Below are 17,796 nucleotides of genomic sequence, written 5' to 3' on the forward strand. Positions count from 1 at the left end.
GTAGATCCCGAGTTGGTACCAAGTCCGACTTTAGAAGGTTGACGATCCACCCGAGGTACCGTAGTAGACTCAGGGAGATGGAGACATTCTACAACCGGCTTCATGATCCGTGTGAAAATGCACGGGGCCGCCCACAGGACGAGGAAGTCGTTCGGTAATATCATCTGACGCAGAGAGCTGAGGGATATCATGGTGAATGTGTCGGGTTGTTGGGAGGTATGTTGCGTGGAACATTTTGAGATTGAAAATAAGCCGCATCTTTGTGGAGTCTTTCTTGGGTACTAGAAAGATGGGCGAGTAGTACGATGGTGCCTATGTCCCTAGGCGAAGTACAGCTGCCTTTTCCACCAACGAATTGACGCCCTCCATCAGCCTATCCGTTGGTGGAGTGTGGAATGTCGGGGATGACGTCAGTGGTGGCGTCGATCTCAGGCGTAGGGCGTAGCCTGTTGTCAAAATGTTCTGAACGTAAGGGTCGTTGAGGAAAGCCCACTTGTGGGCATAGTGATGAAGTCTCCCCCCTACCGGTTGTTTGTCTCCGACGGTGACGGCAGGGGAAGGGAACTCACTTCCTCCCCCGCTGGCTCTTTCCCCCTCTGAGGTACTTGGAAAAGGAGACCTGGCAACCTTTCCTGTACGAATCACTCTTGTGGGACAGCTGTCGAGGCATGTCCCTACGAAAGGCCAAAATGATGATGTCACGCTCGGCTTCCCTGGAGTACTTGTCCAGAACTTCGTTGGTACGACCGTCAAACAACTGTTGCGATGACCACCGGGCCAGTAAGAGTGACCTGACGATAAGGTAGTTCAGTGCAGTCGATGTAACCATGGCGACATGCCGTGGTAATCTGGCCCGATACATATGGTGGGGACCGATGGCACCGTCCTGTCGTCCTCGTCCTGGGGTTCTTTCTCCTCAAAGTACACTGAGAGGGCCTCAATCGCTGTCGACAGCATAGCAGGTGGTTGTAGCTGGTGATGAACAGCAGTGTCCATGGATTCCAAATGCCTGTCTTCTACTAGAATCTTGGAGGGCGCTGGTTTCTTGAAGAGTAGCCCCCAATCCAAATCCCTACTCATGGGTGACGAAAACGGTATGCCATAAATCGGGTAACGAGATTGACCAGGCGGCTTGCAGAAACTCTGCCCAGGCAGAGCAGAGGCAAAGTTCTGGTCCATATCTTGAGCCATGACTCTGAAGGCATCGGGAGGAGAAAACTGAAGAGACTGCAGTGTATCTCCGACCTTAAAGCCTGCACGCCTCGGTTTGTCATCATCTTGTGATAACTCAGGCAGAAAGTTAGATAGCCAAGCAAACAACTCAATGTCTTTGGGAGGCCTAGAAGGGCTGTCCTCACAATCCATTGTCGACGTCGATTGTGGAGGCTTAGATAAAGGAGCTGGTGTACTGGTTGACAGTCCATGGACCCTAAACGCAGTCGAATCCTTCTTGGTCGACGCTGTCGAGGCGAGGACCGCCGCCGTGATCTGGGCTATCAAAGCCGGGTCGATATGAAAGTGGGACGAAGATCAGTCTTGCGGGTAGTATCATCAGCAGGTGAACGGTCACGTGTCTTGTCGAAAACAGAAGTTGACTGAGGCGGGTCTTTATCAACTGATTTCTTGGGTATGGCCGACTCGCCACCCCCAGGGCCGGATGTGGAGGGTGCTGAGTCCAAGGATCCACCCGATGACCTTCTCTGCTTGTAGCGCTGGTCAGCAGCCCGCTTCGCCAACGCACGAAGATACAAGTTAAAGTTTATAGAAGACAAGTGCTCACACTCTTTACAACGTTTATCCCACGAACACATTGAAAACCCGTCCTTAATGATGCAGGAAGGACAATACTTGTGAGGGTCTACTTAAGACAGTTTTCTTTGACACGAGGCACAAATGCCCGACATGTTGCCACGTGTATAATCAAGTCGAACGGTGAAACACGTGTTGAACACAAACAATGGATTACCAAGGATTCCATTCCAGGAGTCTACAGGTAAGACATATTTATTATTATTATTACTTTATTAGAACAAAAACTGTAGACAAGCGATTAGTACTAGCAGAATAAAAACTAGCAGTCTACCGCGAAAGACTTTCTCAAGCTGAGAGATTTGTGACATGTCATAGGGAGGTTCGTGCACAACTGGACGGAAACAAGTTTTATGTTTACATTCCAGCTTCTGGCTTCTTTTTAAACGTGCGACTAGACGTGAGGGTATGAGAGATACCCATTTGTACGACTGAAAACAGACTGAAACATAGATATATCAATATGATAGCTCACTCGACAGATACGCACCAACAGCAAATGTGTAGGTCAGATAGTCTTGTTTGGCATCAAGGAAAGAACCATTTGTCCAGGTGGTGACAAGATGGTTCTGTTGTAGGCCAACAGTGATTGGTGGTGTGAACGCTGGTGCCTGGGTGTACACTGTTATAGGCCCCAAGACCTGCCATAATACAGAGCGTGTTGACTGGCGGCCGTTTCGTATCAAATTAAATGAACTTTCGTCCTTAAACTTAAAGCAAAGTCATGCAAAGCCTCCATTTCGTTTATATGGGCAAACCAATGTTGATATTTCTCAGACGTAGACTTGAAATGTGTGTCTATTTGAGAATGTCGTTATTTGGGACTTTCTTTCTTCCTGTTTAGTGTAATATCATTTTGTAGACATTTCATATTTATGCGTGTGTCTGACGTACCTCAGTGACAGATAATGCAGCTTTATTGATAGCTTTTACTGCTATATAGAACTGTTGCCCTTCACTCAGATGCGGATGGAAGCCTTCATAATGAGGGTGGTGGTGCGTGGATGTGTAAGGCAGAATATCTGGAGCTGCTTCACGAGATGAATCAGACATCAGTCCTAGCTCATAGTCATAAATACCACTCTCAGCATCACTGCTAGTCCAGTTGACATAGAGCTGGAAAAGAACATTTGCAATGTGATATGCACCAATTGTAATTATCATAAAATGTATGATTGAAAAGAACATTTGCAATGTGATATGCACCAATTGTAATTATCATAAAATGTATGATTGAAAATACTTGATGTCACAATGAAACTGTCATTTCAGACTAGGACTCACGTGATGTTTCTGGGACATGTAAAACTGATTGATAGAGCGGAGTCGGAAGGGTTGATGATGACTGCAGGAGGAAGCTTGGTGGATCACAGTTGAACCATTGAGGTGTTTGTGAAGGGGTAGGAGAGACAAGCTTTGATTGCTTGTTACTGCTGCTTGCATTCTGCAAATATAGACTGTCAAGATACACGAGTGCAGAAGCATTTGTTTGTGAGTACTAACATATTCATAAGCTAGTATATTATTAATACATTTCCTGACAAGTATTTTCTTCGATCACTGTGTTTTGGGTTTCAAGAGTGGTAATACTATACCTGCAATGAGTATCTGGTTCTTCAATCTGACTCCTCCTCCTGTCTGCAGTGACGAGCCACACTTCCTCGCCATTCGTCACCAGACCTTCAGTAGTGCGGGAGTTAAGGACAGCAATCTGTCTCAGTGACGGTTCTGTCTGGTCCACAGTAACTCCATCAGAGCAAACAGGAAGAGATGGCTCCAGAGCGCGGTTGAAGGCGACGACTGTGATATAGAACCTGCCTTCAGAAGGGGCTGTCCAAGAGCCGTGAGTGGAGGATGTTTCGGTCACCTGTGTGTAATCAGTGAACAGTCAGATTTTACACAATAGCCAGCAACCAGTAGACGGATGGTAATGATTTCATGAAAATAATAGTAATTACTCAGTTATATTTCATGGTTATCATAAATGTACTCCTATTTAGCATGGGACAAACAATTAGTTCCATACTTACATTGGGTGATGGCAAATCAAGCCCAAAATTCCTTATCTCAAGACAATGACCAGCGTATCCATACTGGTAAAACTTGACGCCACTTTCCCTATCAAAGAATCCCTCCCAGTGGGCATGGAGCTGCATACTGTCTTGGTAGTCAATTTCGGGATGGCCCCTTTGCCCATCTTCAACAGAACCAGGGTGAGGTGGACTGGAGTCAATGGTCACCTAGTCAAATATAACAGTTTAATAGCATAACACAACTTACCAAAATGCGTGCAATTGTCACTTCCATGTGTTAACAAACATACTTGTTTAATCTGAAAATGTTTACAAACCTTAAAATCTAGGGTTGTTCTGAGTTTTGCACGATTCATCACCGTGACTTCAAGATAGTAATCCCAGTCATGAACCCCCTTGTCCTTGTCATGAAAGATCCCTCCGTGTGTCAGGTTGGCTGATACAATCTTGGGCTTGACCTGGAAGTGCCTGTGGTAGCATCCAACTCCAGGAGTGCAGTAACAATTCGGACCTCTGGCTGCAGTTTGGTATTTAGTTTCACATTCCACCAAGTCCTGTATATAATTCGTTGGACATTATATTTTGGTGCTGTTAACATTTCACATTTATCATATCAATCAATTAATGTGCAAACCAAGAGTGCAAACCAACTATTTACCTGTGCCTCACCCTGCGCAGAAATGTGCTCCACACCATGGACCAAATCCTCACCTGTGTAGTTATCAAATAGTCGCCAGGTAACTGTCTCCAAACCACTGTGATCATCATAACTCACCCATTCGATACTGCAAGTTAAACAGAGGAATATATAATTCGTTGAATGGTGTTATGGATAACAGTGATTATCATATTTGAGGTAAACTCACAAATTGACAAAATTAACTTACAAAACATGTATGAAATGAATTGATAACATTAGTTTCAATGAACAAGAAACATGTTTCTTAATAAAATGTCAATTTCCTGGCACAACAAACACAACAAACACAACAAACATAAAGTCACCACCGTCTAAACGGACATATTGCATGGATACTACGGCTTCTCAAATGTAACTTAATGGTTCTCTTTGGTATTTGTGATGAATACGTTCTGAAAAGATGCTTCTAGAAGACTTCATATGTAAGGCATCAACTGTGACATCGATGATAGCCACTGTGTGTCAGTGCAAATAATTCAAGACAGGAAAATGCTTTCTGGAAAAGGCTCAAGGATCAGCTAAGTATCCTGATTCTGATATCCTGTTCCCACTGAACTTATCAATGTATCCCACTTTTCACTGTGAATATTACTTACACCATTTGATTAAATTCATCTATGTTGTGTACACTGACATTCAGCCTGTCGCCTCGTGTCAGCCACAGGTTCTCAATGATAGGAGGCGATGTGTCAATGTGGACCGTTACCGTCTCCTCCAGATACTCCCCCCGGACGTCATAAGCTCGGATCCAGTAGCGAAAAGTGTCCCCGTCAACCAGAGTGGGTGAGATTGTATGGGACTGGTTCAGGTAGAGGCTGCTGAAGTCTGGGTCATCTGGAACTGTTTCTATTAAAGTACCTCCCTTGTGATCAACTTTGTAAGCAGTTTTTATGGCAACAATTCCTGTAACAGATAAGTGTTAAAATAAATATTGTCAGCTTCGCTCCTTGAATTTGAAACCAGATTACTGATTTAACATTAAAAAACATATGTCAATTCTACATTGCAACGGGCATGGATATTCTCGAAAAAAGACGTAAATGAGACAATGTCTCGATATTAGCACCTTGTAAGCTGGGGATTTTATCCACACCTCTGCTGTACCCTTGGTCATCATACTCCTCGTCAACATTAGAAACTGGCAATACCCTTTCCAGCCACCTGTTTTGGTAGTGTAGCGTGTTGATGTAGCGGTGGTTCCAGTCGATGTTAACTGAGTCTGATGTCCACTGCCAGTCCCATGAAGATATCTCAGCAGCTGACGTCACACGTAAGACAGTGTTGGGAGTCGTCTCTACCTTGGATTCTCCATCATAGATGATGATTCTTCTGCCACTTTTGAAGTTTCCAGCTTTGTCAATAGTTGTAATTTCTATTGAGAATATCCCCTTTTCTTTGAGATGTATCCTGCCTGTGTTCTGACACCAGAAGTAACATAAGTCATGTTTAATCATATAAAGATTTTTTTTTTTAAACTATGGCAACTTACTACTAACTTCTATGTTATCCAGATGTTGGTAAAGGCTTGTTAAATATTAAAGATAATGTTAATTTAATAATTTTTAACATGCATCTTACCTGTGAGGAATTAAACGTTTGTATTTGTTCTATAGTTTTCATGCGAATTCCGTCTTCACTGACAATAAACTCCATTTCAAATACTTGTAATTCGAACTGTCGTATGCCAGATGTAGCGTCTCTCCATCCATTCCAGGAAACATTAAATGATGGCTGTAAAACATTAAGAAAACACATTTATACAGTTGAACTAATCATACCCCCAGTGCCAGGTACACTTAGCCCTGACATTAAGTTCAAACTACAATATGCATTGTGTCTCAGCAACGAATGTACTTGGGTATCGTACGTTTCCAACTTTGTGTTTTCAACTGCAAATGGTGTCTATGCTAAAAGCAGCTGTACAGCATGTAAATATTCAAAATGCCGTGATATTGTATTCAAAAGTGTGCAATGGGATATCTGACCTGCTTACTTGTCTTGGCAGCAATGAGCATATCAGCAGAACATTCCCGTGTTGCAATGCAGTGATATGGATTTATGTAGTCGATACCTATTCTCACTGCTGCTGTCTTTGTCTGGCCAGCGTAGAAGTGTGTCTGCACAGTGTTGTTTTCCATGTCCTTTACTTTCACAAACCCACCGTTTGAGGCCTCAAATTGAAATTGCAGCCTGCAATAAATCACAATCATTTAATACAGTGATTTTCAAAGTCAATTTTCTTGGGATTAAAAATGTAAGAACAACTGACATATAATCACACAGCAGATGTGAAATAAAGAACTGTCTGTCTGTCTGTCTGTCTGTCTATCTATCTATAAGTAAATCTACTTACATGGGCATTCTAAGCGATTTATTCGTAATAGGCAAGTTTGTCTTACACATTCCCTGTTGTTAGCTCTGATGACTTGAAGACATTACTGATTTTGACATCTCCATTGCATTTGAAGAGACCTTTATGGGGAGCTAGCTCAGAAACGTTCTCACAGTTGATGGACGTTGAGAACTTAGTCATCTGTGTGATATCTGTAATAATCAAATGCATTTCTAAGTAGCTACCCATTCAGTCTTATCGGTTGTATTCCTCCACATAGCACATAGCTAACATGACAAACAATATATGTTACATATGGTAAGGTTACATCATTATTAATTATGATGAGGCTATCTTACCTTTCTCCATAACAGGTAGCAGCACTTAAAAACAGTGACGAATACAATTTTTTCGCGAACACCTGGTGTCATCACTGATTTTCAGTGATCCACTCATATAATTTCCACTGCTTTTTTTCCTCTTTCGGTAGATAATCTATATTGAATAATCTTTCGCGATGACGATTTAATGTCAAAGGGGAAATTGGGTTTAACGTTTATTGTCAAGACATATGAATTATTAAATAAATTTTGAAGCATTGACGTTTCTGCTGAAAATCGGAAGTTGTTCTTGAACTTTATATCACAGTTTATTATATACCTTTGAAAAGGTTTAATGCAAGTTTGCCTTGCACAATTCCAACACTGTAACCATCTATGAACTTATGTCTGGTTGGCAGTAGTCCAGAAGGGATAAAGTTGGTGTGAAAATCATAGTTAATGTTGTGAATGTTCTTCAGGTTTGTCCATGAGTCCTCCTGACCCTCAGAGTTGTTAGGGTCGACTGGAGCTTCGGCTGTTTCATTTCCCTGGCCGTGCACAACTATCCTGTTCCATGGTATCAGGGGTGGTGTGGCAACTAAAGGGTTGAATAGTAAAATATCATAGTCAAATATATGGTACAAACGATGATGGTGTTCAATCAAAGGTATGGGTTAATGTTGGAGTGTTATAACAATCAATAAGTATTTGTGTATATTTATTGGATTTGGAAATTTTAGTATAAATTGTATATTTATATACTTATCCTATCTCACACTTTGCATTTCTCCCTTCTTCTTCGATCCTATGAGGGAACGTGCTTGAATCATGTTTCCAGCTTCTAAAACTAAAAATAGCCACCCAAGCCCCCCTGCATCTCCATGGTTACGTCCAAAGGTAGGTCAATTACATGCCTCTCATGCATGCTGTGCCTGCTTGAACTGACCACGTGTGCGCCTCTACCAATTCATTCTCTTTCGCAGAGCTTATTAGGCTAGAGTAAATGAGATGCGGGGATGGTCAGGTGGGCCTATCGCGTGTGAGATAGGATAAGTATATAAATATACAATTTATACTAAAATTTCAAAATTTTTAAACTTATGCTATCTCACACTTTGCATTTTATCCCACAGTTGGATGGTGGGCCGCAGATAACCTAGCCTGTATAGACTACAACTGTGAGATATGCATGAGGAAGCTGGTTCTAGACAGTGTAATTTTGAATTTGTTTCAGAACTTTGAAAAACTGTCTAGCGTCTAAAGACATGAACTCGTGAGCGGGAAAAAATACACACGATCAATCGGTGTTAATGATCCCGATAGGTTACTTAAACGAAACAGCATGAGATCGGGTGTACATGCCAAACGTTTTTTCCCGTATGTCATTGTACATATAGAATGACCGCGTAGCTATAAATCCATAAGTGATATGGCAGACGACTTGAAATCGATCCTGGAAGGGCATCGATTCTTCAAACAAAACACAGCAACTATCTCCCACGGACCATAGAGTGCGTTAGGTTTGGTAACTCTTTTAACGCTTTGTCATGGTTATCAAACACGTCCGAGTGTATGAAGCGAACCAAAAACTAAAAAGAGGAACAATCGACAATATTCCATAGCAATGGACCTTCGTACCAAAATCCTACATCACAGATACCTTAGGCACACGTGAGCGGAATAAAAGTTCGGGACACCGATCTTTTTAGTTGTTGTGTTTGTTTTGTTTTGTTTTGATCGGCCGCACCGAATGGTGACTTCGTAAATTAAGACTAAAAAGTCTCTACAGATGTGCTTATCCACCCTCCAAAAGGGACTCAATCTGGGAAACCCGAACAATCAAAAAACATGTACCGTATATGACCGCGGATAAGCCGACCCCGTAGATAAGCCGAGGTGCTAACTTGACCATTGAAATACGAGAGAAAATGATATGACCCGCAGATAAGTCGAACCAGGAATTGAAAGGCAAAAACCACTGCGAAGTCGGATTGCAAGACATGTGCCGGTACTCGCAGATATTCAAAAATATAAGTTGAAAAACGTAAATGTTTATTGATTTATTCTGTATATACAATTGTAACCTGCAAGGATTACGCAGTATAACAGTTTATGTTCTGCGTGAACTGGGGTGAGACAGTTGTTGTGCCAACATCAACGAACCGAACTTGTTGAGCCCTTGTACGATTGTGACAACTGAATGTACACGATTGGCTGCACCAACGGGTCACTTCGTAAATTTGAGCCAATACCAAAGGACCAAACTTGTGGAGCCCTTGTACGTCTGTGACTGAAATGTCATGCAGGTAGTGGGAAGCAAACACAGTATCCGACTTCCAAAAGCACCCTTCCATGATGGTTGAAAGGGTGCAGTTACTGTTGAGGGCCATGGTGGAAGCAACCGCACGAGTCTCGTTAGGATTGGACGTTGTAGGTGGAGGCAGCCCGGAGAAAGTATACGCTCACAGAATGATGGAGCGAAGCCAGAAGGATAGTGTCGTTCGAGAAATTTCCGATGTAGACGTGGTTGACAATCAGTCTCTTCCGGGAATGTCTGTGGAGGCACGACGCATCGAGATATATTCGAAGCGCCCAAACAGGGCACAGAGAGAGGTCTTCATGGTCCAGTTGTCAGGGAAGTTGGTTCTTGGCCACAAAATCCCAACCAAGCCCCAGGAACGCTTTGCCACTTCCGGATATGTCAAACTGGACCCTAGTGACATCCAAAGCATGAATTTCACTAACCCGTGCGGCAGTGGCCAAAGCCACCAAAAAAACGGTCTTCGGCGTAACTGTGTCGAAATCCTTCTCCGTCAGTGATTCGTAATCACCGGAAACCAGTTGTTGAAGAATAACGTTTAGGTCCCATGAAGGAGGCCGAAAACAAGCAGCTTGGTCAGGTAATTTGTAGGAACGGATGAACGATTGTAGTTCTGTAACCGTAGAAACCTTTGCACCGGAAGTGGTGGCAATGATGGAGTTAATAGCTGCGAGGTAGGTTGCCAATCTTTTGTTGGCGAGCCTAAGCAACATGGGGAACCAGTTGCAGGTTGGCCAATAGGACGGGACCAAAATCAGAGACAGGTGATTGGTGGCTGCTACCTTCTGTAGGGCCTGGGGAAGGAGCCCTGTCGGGGGAAAGGCAGAGACATTGAGACCTTTCCACAAGATCGCCAACGCGTCGTGCTCCCAAGCCCGAGGGTCGGGAATGGGAGATACGAATCAGGATAGTTGAGCGTTGAATCGGGTGGCAAAGAGGTCTACTTCCGGGGCCCGATAAAGTTGACATATCCATTGGAACAATTGTGGATGAAGAGACAACTCGGTTGGTGATGGTCTGTCCGGTCGGGACAGGGAGTCTGCTATGACGTTGGATATCCCCGGAATGTGCCGAGCGCGGACATGTATGTTGAGGGAGTCGATGAGACAAAAGAACTCGAGAGCAAGCGAGAGTAGGGACATCAACCTCGTGGATCCCATCCTGTTGATGAACCACACCACCGCCATGTTGTCGGACTGGATCATGAGGGATGAGGACCGGAGGAGGTCCGGCCAATGCGAAATCGCCAGAATTTTTGCCTTGAACTCTGCCCTGCTAGTTGCACATCTTGAAAATGTGCTCCCCAACCGACAGTTGAAGCGTCAACAAACAGATGGAGGGACGGGACGAATCGCATCAAGGAGACCCCATCACAAACGTTTGACGCGACCAGCCACCATTGAAGATGAGGGTGGAGATTGAGCGGTAGAGAAATCTGCGTGTGACAATTGTTGATCCTGATAAAGGGCGCGAGAAAACATTGGAGAGGTAGCAAATGAAGTCTACCTCGTACAGTGAGCGCCTGCGCCGATGTTAGGAGGCCCAGGAGTTGCTATTGACGCAGCTGAAGCGGCTGTTTGAGTGCTGACGGTACGAGGCGTTGAATCTTCACCCATCGGTCAAGGGGAATGAACATCCGACCTTGCCGAGTGTCAAACAGGGCTTGGAGTCGAGTGGGAATGAGTTCCCACTTTTGTACGTTGATTACCCAGCCGAGTTGTCGGAGAAGAAGCACTGTGAAGGCGAGTTGTAGATGGAGGAAAACGGCATCTGCATTAACGTGAATGCAGTCGTCTAGATAAGAATCGAACACGATCCCGCGAAAATGTAGGAACTTTGTGATGGGTCGGGTCAGGCGGGTAAAAAGCCAAGGGGCCGAAGAAATTCCAAACAGGAGCACCGTGGTCTTGAAAAATGAACCAGAGGAAGTGACGGTGCTCCCGATGGATGGGAATGTGCAGATAAGCGTCTTGTAGATCGAGACTGATCATATAATCGCCGGGATGAATGAGCGTATGAAGGAGCGCGATCGACGTCATGCGATGTGGTGGGGTTTCAAGGTACGTAGCGTTGAAAGTCTTCATGTTGAAAATTAGCAGTAGTTTTAAACTGTCCTTTTTGGAGACAAGAAAAATGGGGGAATAAAAAACCTGGGGGTCGCGGGAAGTGTGCCGAGACATTAGATGGCGTTTTTTGCTAGTAACGTACCTACTGTTTCGATCATTGTTGGTAGCTGCCTGGATGGATACGTTTTCTGATGGGGATGGAGTGTCGTAGGTGGTGGTGCGATCATCGGTAATCGTTACCCTTGTTGAAGCAGCTGTGTCACAAAGGGGTCTGCAAGCATGGTCCAAAAGTCTTCTGCCTACAGACGTTGCTATAACAGGAACAGCTGGGGGCGGAAGTTCCTAGTCGAGTTGATTTGCAAAGGAGTCAAGTTCCTGCTGACCCTCCCTCTTGGGAAGGTTCGCCGGCGCCTTTGGGTCCAGTAAAGGCGACCGATAGAGCCGAGGAGGGCTTCAAGCCCCGTTGACCTCTTCGACCTCTGCCGCGCCCTCGAAAGGGATTAGGCTGAGACGAAATAAGGTCACGTAATACGCCATCAGTCTCGGTTCAAAATTTTGGCCATCAGTATCCATTTAGGGGAATAATGCTCATAGCGATTTTTGGCAAGGTATGGACCCCTAGAGTTGGAAAATGTGTGATAGCATTGCAGCGGTGGCAGCTTTTTGGGTGTTATCACCTTTGTTTCAAAATGGCCGCCAAAATACGCGTTACCACATATAAGTGGCCATATATAAGTTCATAGAGCAGTTAGGACAGTCATTCTTGTGTCTATGACTAGGTTTGAGGGGTCAAAGATTTCATTTCTACCTTTCGGAGCATGTTTTTATATGAAAACCAAAATGGCCGCCAAAATGTTTATTACCACATACACTACTGCCTAGAAGTTCATTCCCCTTACACGCATGGGCAACGCGTTACGCAACCAGTGTGCATCGGGTTGGTCACTCGTGTGGAACCCGTCCTCCACGCGTGTGATACCCGTGTGCACCCCGTTCGCCACTCGTTTGCAACGCGTGACACACTCATTAGAGGGGGAACAAACTTTTGACCAAAGGAGGACCCATGTAAAGCTGAACTTGGAGGTGGTAACAAGGAGAGCAAATTTTGTTATCCTGACGAAAAATGATAATACACATGTATTTGCTAATGTCTCCTTTCTTTATGTGATTTTGTAGGAATAACATGAATACTGTTGTGATTAAATAGATCTGTCTTGTTTTATACGACCATTCCTTCTAAATCCGATGGTGTTAAGAGAATACATGGTCATGGAACATGTTATTGCCATTGAAATGCTTTTATTGTGATTTGACATTAACCGTCTGTAGTACGACTTTTCAGTGATAATATGTATGAGGTTTGGCGGCGCATTGTTTTTATTGGACTCTAATTACTTTATGATGACTTGGACTCTTTACGTCAGCTCCATAGCCGTGAGGCTGGAAAAGAACAGCATGTAATTAATGAGGGTGGGTTATATCATTGAGGATACACTTGAGGGAGAGAATACTAATTACCGTACTACAGGAAGAGACCTGTAGACGTAAGCGCGGGGTTGTGTTTTAGCTGGCCGTTCGATAATGGCCGCCAGGAGAAGTGAGCTTTGACTGCGTCATCTAAAATAAATAATAAGATACAGCAGTGTTATTTTCACGGGTCTGTTGAATAAACTCCCAGCGTTACTGTCAATGTATCCTCTACTTGATCCTTAATACATCATTTTGGCATTCACAATATATAATATTTCAACGTACAAAGGAGCACTGATCTAAAGCAATTCCGCGGGAGTAGTTGTTGCCTGTGCATTACTGTATTTTCCCAGTGAGTACCCGGATGATATAGCAGAAATCTAAACTTGTTCGCGACCTGTGCTCGCCATTCGTAAGCGCATTTTTATTGATAGTAGGACGTATGGTCACATTGATCAACAAAAATTAAATACACTTTTGGAAATGTAGGTATATTTGTGGGGAGCATCGGTTATGGTGATGAAGTTTTCATAAGTCACTTGCTTCGTAATTGTGCGATCTTCGTGTACATTATTTTGACTTGCAACACAAAGTAAATATTTCATCTGAACATTGCTTATTTTACCGTGTGTATATGTTAACACTCAAAATGTAAACAGATTTCACTAAGGAAATTTATTAAACGCCTAGATATTCAGTTATTTTACAAATTAACTGAAAAATATGTCCATCTTTATTAATATGATAACGAATTCCAAATATTTGCATATGTTTAATATCGTCACCAAGTACAGTTCTGTATTGTATGGCTTCTTTTCTTAGCATAATTAATATATTGTGATGTGTTTAAGCTCTTCTGATCGTCTTTATCATTTTTAGTCAGTCTGTTAAATAAATGGACAGATTATTCAGTCAATTTGTAAAATGATTGAAATATTTAGATACTTAATAAATTTCCTGAGTGAATCATATTTTACACATAGACTGTAACATATACACCCTTACAAAAGAAAACAACGTCTATCGCGCTTCAAAAAACTTCCCAACCAAACGGAAAGGAACAAGAATGATTCTGTTCAAAGCTGAAGCGAATGAATGAAAACAAAATGCAAATATCATTATTACAACCTACAAAAGTTATAATGTATCTGGGAATATCAACATAAAGGAACAATATCCATTGCGTATGCAGCTGTACAAAAATACTTATTCGATGTCAAATGTCTCTGTGAGAATCAAATACTTTAATAATGATTATTTGGAAACAATATTTGGAATATATATGAAATATATTAAAATATTTAAATATATCGTTTTTAAACGTTGTTTAAATGTATTGGATATTATAACCCGTGTTCGTTTCTTAACTGATCACTTAGTTTGTTTCAATTGTTTCACATAGGTGCCAAGTCAGCTGAGAAAGCCCACGTGCCAACTATATTTATAATGTCCACGGTTCTTAAAAACATCCATTGAGTTTGATAACAATGAAACAACCAGTCAGTGTATTATCGGTTACCCTTTGAACAAAGTATGTTTGTTTTTACATCTGTACTTCACGCCATGATATGAGTGTGTTCCCTAGGTTTAGTAAACCTACCGTCACATGTAAACACTTACTTTTGACATATCCACTGTGCAAGATAACAGTAATTAATCAATCAACATATTTCCTGTTGATCCTTTGATGTCTGGGAATGATCCGTTGATTTACAAAAAAAAGTAAAGCAACTGATCCTACATCTCTTGCTGTATGCCACGTGCATATTACATAACTCACATTTCACCTCACTTCAAACCTGGATTTAGATTGAATAATTACCCCAGGTACAAGAAAGACCAAATTGGAACCTTCATCGGGTAATCTGAGTGGTGCTACAACTAAGTATACATGATATAAATTCATTAACTGAGCAGCAAGTGAATTACGACAAATACACAAGTTTAGGGTTATACCAGAAAATGTGGATGACAACAAGGGAGTAGTAATTGTATCATTCACGCAATCCGAAATCTGCAAATGCTTTCACTCAGGGATACTTTTTCTATTATTAAACTGTAACCATCAGGGGTATTTCCAAATAACGACATCGGATGAGCTTTCGCCGTTATTTGTCTGTTTGTATAGGCTGAAGAAATTAATTACCATGCTCCCTTTGTCGAAATCTTCATAGATCACGGGTAACCAATCAGTTTTCAAAAATGCGTAAGTTTATTTAGCTGTCCTTGCAGACTGGTAGCCCAGTCTCTTGTCACGCTCGGTTGCGTTAGCGAGCAAATTGACTCACAGCAGCTAGTAAGCCCAAGCGGAAATCCAAAGGTCGTATTACCTGAAGATTCTCCCATAACAAGGCTTGATCTTCAATCGCCAGCAGTGGTTTATTCGCAGTGGTTTATTTTTTTTCACCTAATCTGATTGGCTGCCTGAGAGTGGAGAGTTGTGTCATCGTGTTTTGATTGGCTGGCTAAAAATAATTGACGGCACTATTTTCGGATCGGGGATACCCGAGGTCGTCTAGTACAGGAAATCCCCAGCAGGCAAAACATTACCGTAGTGACAATGTTTCCATTGCCGAAAGTTGATGACCGAAGGAAAGTTTGTGGGGGAAGAAGGGGTATGATATATGGAGATATATCAGAGAATTTTGGCTTCCCAATGTACCAGGTTCAGTTGCAGAATGAGAAGACAGTAACCGAAGCGAGATACCGCATCGATAGAACAGGAACAAAAAAAATTGTAAAAAAGATGACATGAAATATTCATCATTTTACACATTAAATTATTCACTGTAAAACTAGTTTTAAAGAGGTAAATTCGTCCAAAAAATGTACAATCCATTGAAGGATTTGAGAAGACGTAATCAGCTGATCAGTTGCCTGAGTTGGTAATATTATAAAATCTTGCCTGATCAATCCTGCTGACAGTTCCTTTGGGCACTTGTTTTTCGTTAACAATAGTTAACAATATATAAGACAATATTTAATTTCCTCTTAATTGGGTTTATAACATTTGTTTCTAGCGAACAAATAAACGAATAACGTATTTACATACACTAAAAAGGTGGGCCTATTTAGTGTTGCGCATTGAGAATGATAGTCACGGCGAGAGGAATGCAAATAAAGTTATGGGCCGAGAAATCCAAAACCATTAACAAATATCAAATCACATTACTAATTCTCAAAACGTTACCCCCATCAGCTTTTAATAGTTAACAAAAAACATAACACGAATGCTAACAAGTGACTTGCCTGTCACAGAAACTTCGTGTGAGTTGTCTTTGCTAGAACCTTTTAACCTGTACACCACTTTCGCCCCTTTCGGAAACACATTAAATGGCCTGGCCGGGCCCGTGTGCGAAATACGCATCAGTCGGAAAGCGCACGTTAAATCTCCAAAGTAAGTAAGTAAGTAAGTTATCCTAACGTAGTACTCCAACTTCTAAATGCCTCTCAAAGAAGGATTAAAATCCTAAAGATATCCTATCTACGTGGTATAGCTACTCACAACCTCTAATCATAAACAGTTACGTTTGGTATCCCCAGCAATACTCACTATGGTCATTGGGCAAATGTAAAAATCACAAACCCTAACGAGATTCTGTCTACATGGTCACATCCGGTGATTGTGAAGATCTCAAATTCTATCAACAGTCAGAAAGCATGGCTGTTCATAATCATTTCATACATCCTCTTATAATTAGTATAAAAGTGTCCCACACAAAACTTTCTTTTATTTATTCTTTCAAAATACAAAACAGAAAGTGGGGTGTGGGGAAATGGGACATATTCCTACGTGAAATAATGAGACATTAGTAGTGGTGACGGCTATATCATAATTGTACTGTCTAAAGCATAAATTTGGCGAACGAAAAACGTTATATTTGCAATCAAGTGGAATGACTCGTGGGCAAAATGAATATGTTCGCAATCCACAAACAATCATTTTATTAATGGCGAACATCTACCAACCCGCGACAATCGTGTCAACACTGGGGTTCCCCTAGCAATAAACTCGCATCTAAATTCACTACTGTTCTACTGTCGGCTAGCCACAATGGCTAAACTGGACCCTAGTGGAATGGTTCATGCCATAAAAGTCTAGCAACCGAACACTAATTAAGATGGGCCGACCTTGTATTTATGGTCTGGTGAACACAGCTCAATGGCCGCTCATTAACTCAAATTTAACATCTCACTGTCTTGTTTTATCTCACTATTCAATTTGTCAACTTCAACTGGAACCCGGGCCCGAGTTACAGGCGTGTACAACGAGTGACCCACGTGTGCAACCCGTTGAGCACCCGTGTCACATGCGTGTTACACACGTTCTCAACGCGTGTTAGGGGAATGAACATCTAGGCAGTAGTGTACAAGTGGCCATATCTAAGGTCATAGAGCAGTTAAGACAGTCATTTTGGTGTCTATGATTAGGTTTGAGGGATCAAAGATTGCATTTCTGTCTTTACCTAAAACATCGCAGCCTTGCTTTATATTGAAATCGAAGATGGCTGTCAAAATGTCAAGATGTCAGAGATAAGTTCATTGCCTTTAAGCTGTTTTGCAATGTCTAGAATAGGGGCATGGTTTCTCACTTTAGCTGCTTCAAGTAAAGTTAGCCAAGAGTTGTAGTTTTGAGGACTGGCTAAATGTTCATCTTCATTAGACACTCTTTGGTGTATGATACACTGGTCTTCAGAGGGTTTCTTTTCTATCTTGAAGGAAGGGTATTCTACTTATCTTCTTCTA

The 17,796-nt window shown here is 42.2% G+C and overlaps 1 protein-coding gene across 1 annotated transcript in view; it reads right to left on the reverse strand.

Annotated features, from left to right (window-relative positions):
- Positions 1 to 17,796, reverse strand: part of LOC139443253 (uncharacterized) — a 76,546-nt gene that overhangs the window by 36,158 nt on the left and 22,592 nt on the right. The window contains exons 12-24 of the mRNA XM_071224224.1: positions 7,535 to 7,792; positions 6,942 to 7,086; positions 6,528 to 6,732; positions 6,121 to 6,273; positions 5,609 to 5,960; positions 5,139 to 5,445; positions 4,501 to 4,627; positions 4,160 to 4,396; positions 3,840 to 4,049; positions 3,405 to 3,676; positions 3,094 to 3,253; positions 2,704 to 2,925; positions 2,300 to 2,450 (exon numbers count right to left, since the gene is read on the reverse strand). Of these exons, the coding sequence (XP_071080325.1) occupies positions 2,300 to 2,450; positions 2,704 to 2,925; positions 3,094 to 3,253; positions 3,405 to 3,676; positions 3,840 to 4,049; positions 4,160 to 4,396; positions 4,501 to 4,627; positions 5,139 to 5,445; positions 5,609 to 5,960; positions 6,121 to 6,273; positions 6,528 to 6,732; positions 6,942 to 7,086; positions 7,535 to 7,792 (2,799 nt within the window). The remainder of the gene's footprint in view (positions 1 to 2,299; positions 2,451 to 2,703; positions 2,926 to 3,093; positions 3,254 to 3,404; positions 3,677 to 3,839; positions 4,050 to 4,159; positions 4,397 to 4,500; positions 4,628 to 5,138; positions 5,446 to 5,608; positions 5,961 to 6,120; positions 6,274 to 6,527; positions 6,733 to 6,941; positions 7,087 to 7,534; positions 7,793 to 17,796) is intronic.

The sequence above is a fragment of the Haliotis cracherodii genome, unplaced genomic scaffold, assembly GCF_022045235.1.
Source record: "Haliotis cracherodii isolate W230 unplaced genomic scaffold, xgHalCrac1.p SCAF_5, whole genome shotgun sequence".
Classification (NCBI taxonomy): domain Eukaryota; kingdom Metazoa; phylum Mollusca; class Gastropoda; order Lepetellida; family Haliotidae; genus Haliotis; species Haliotis cracherodii.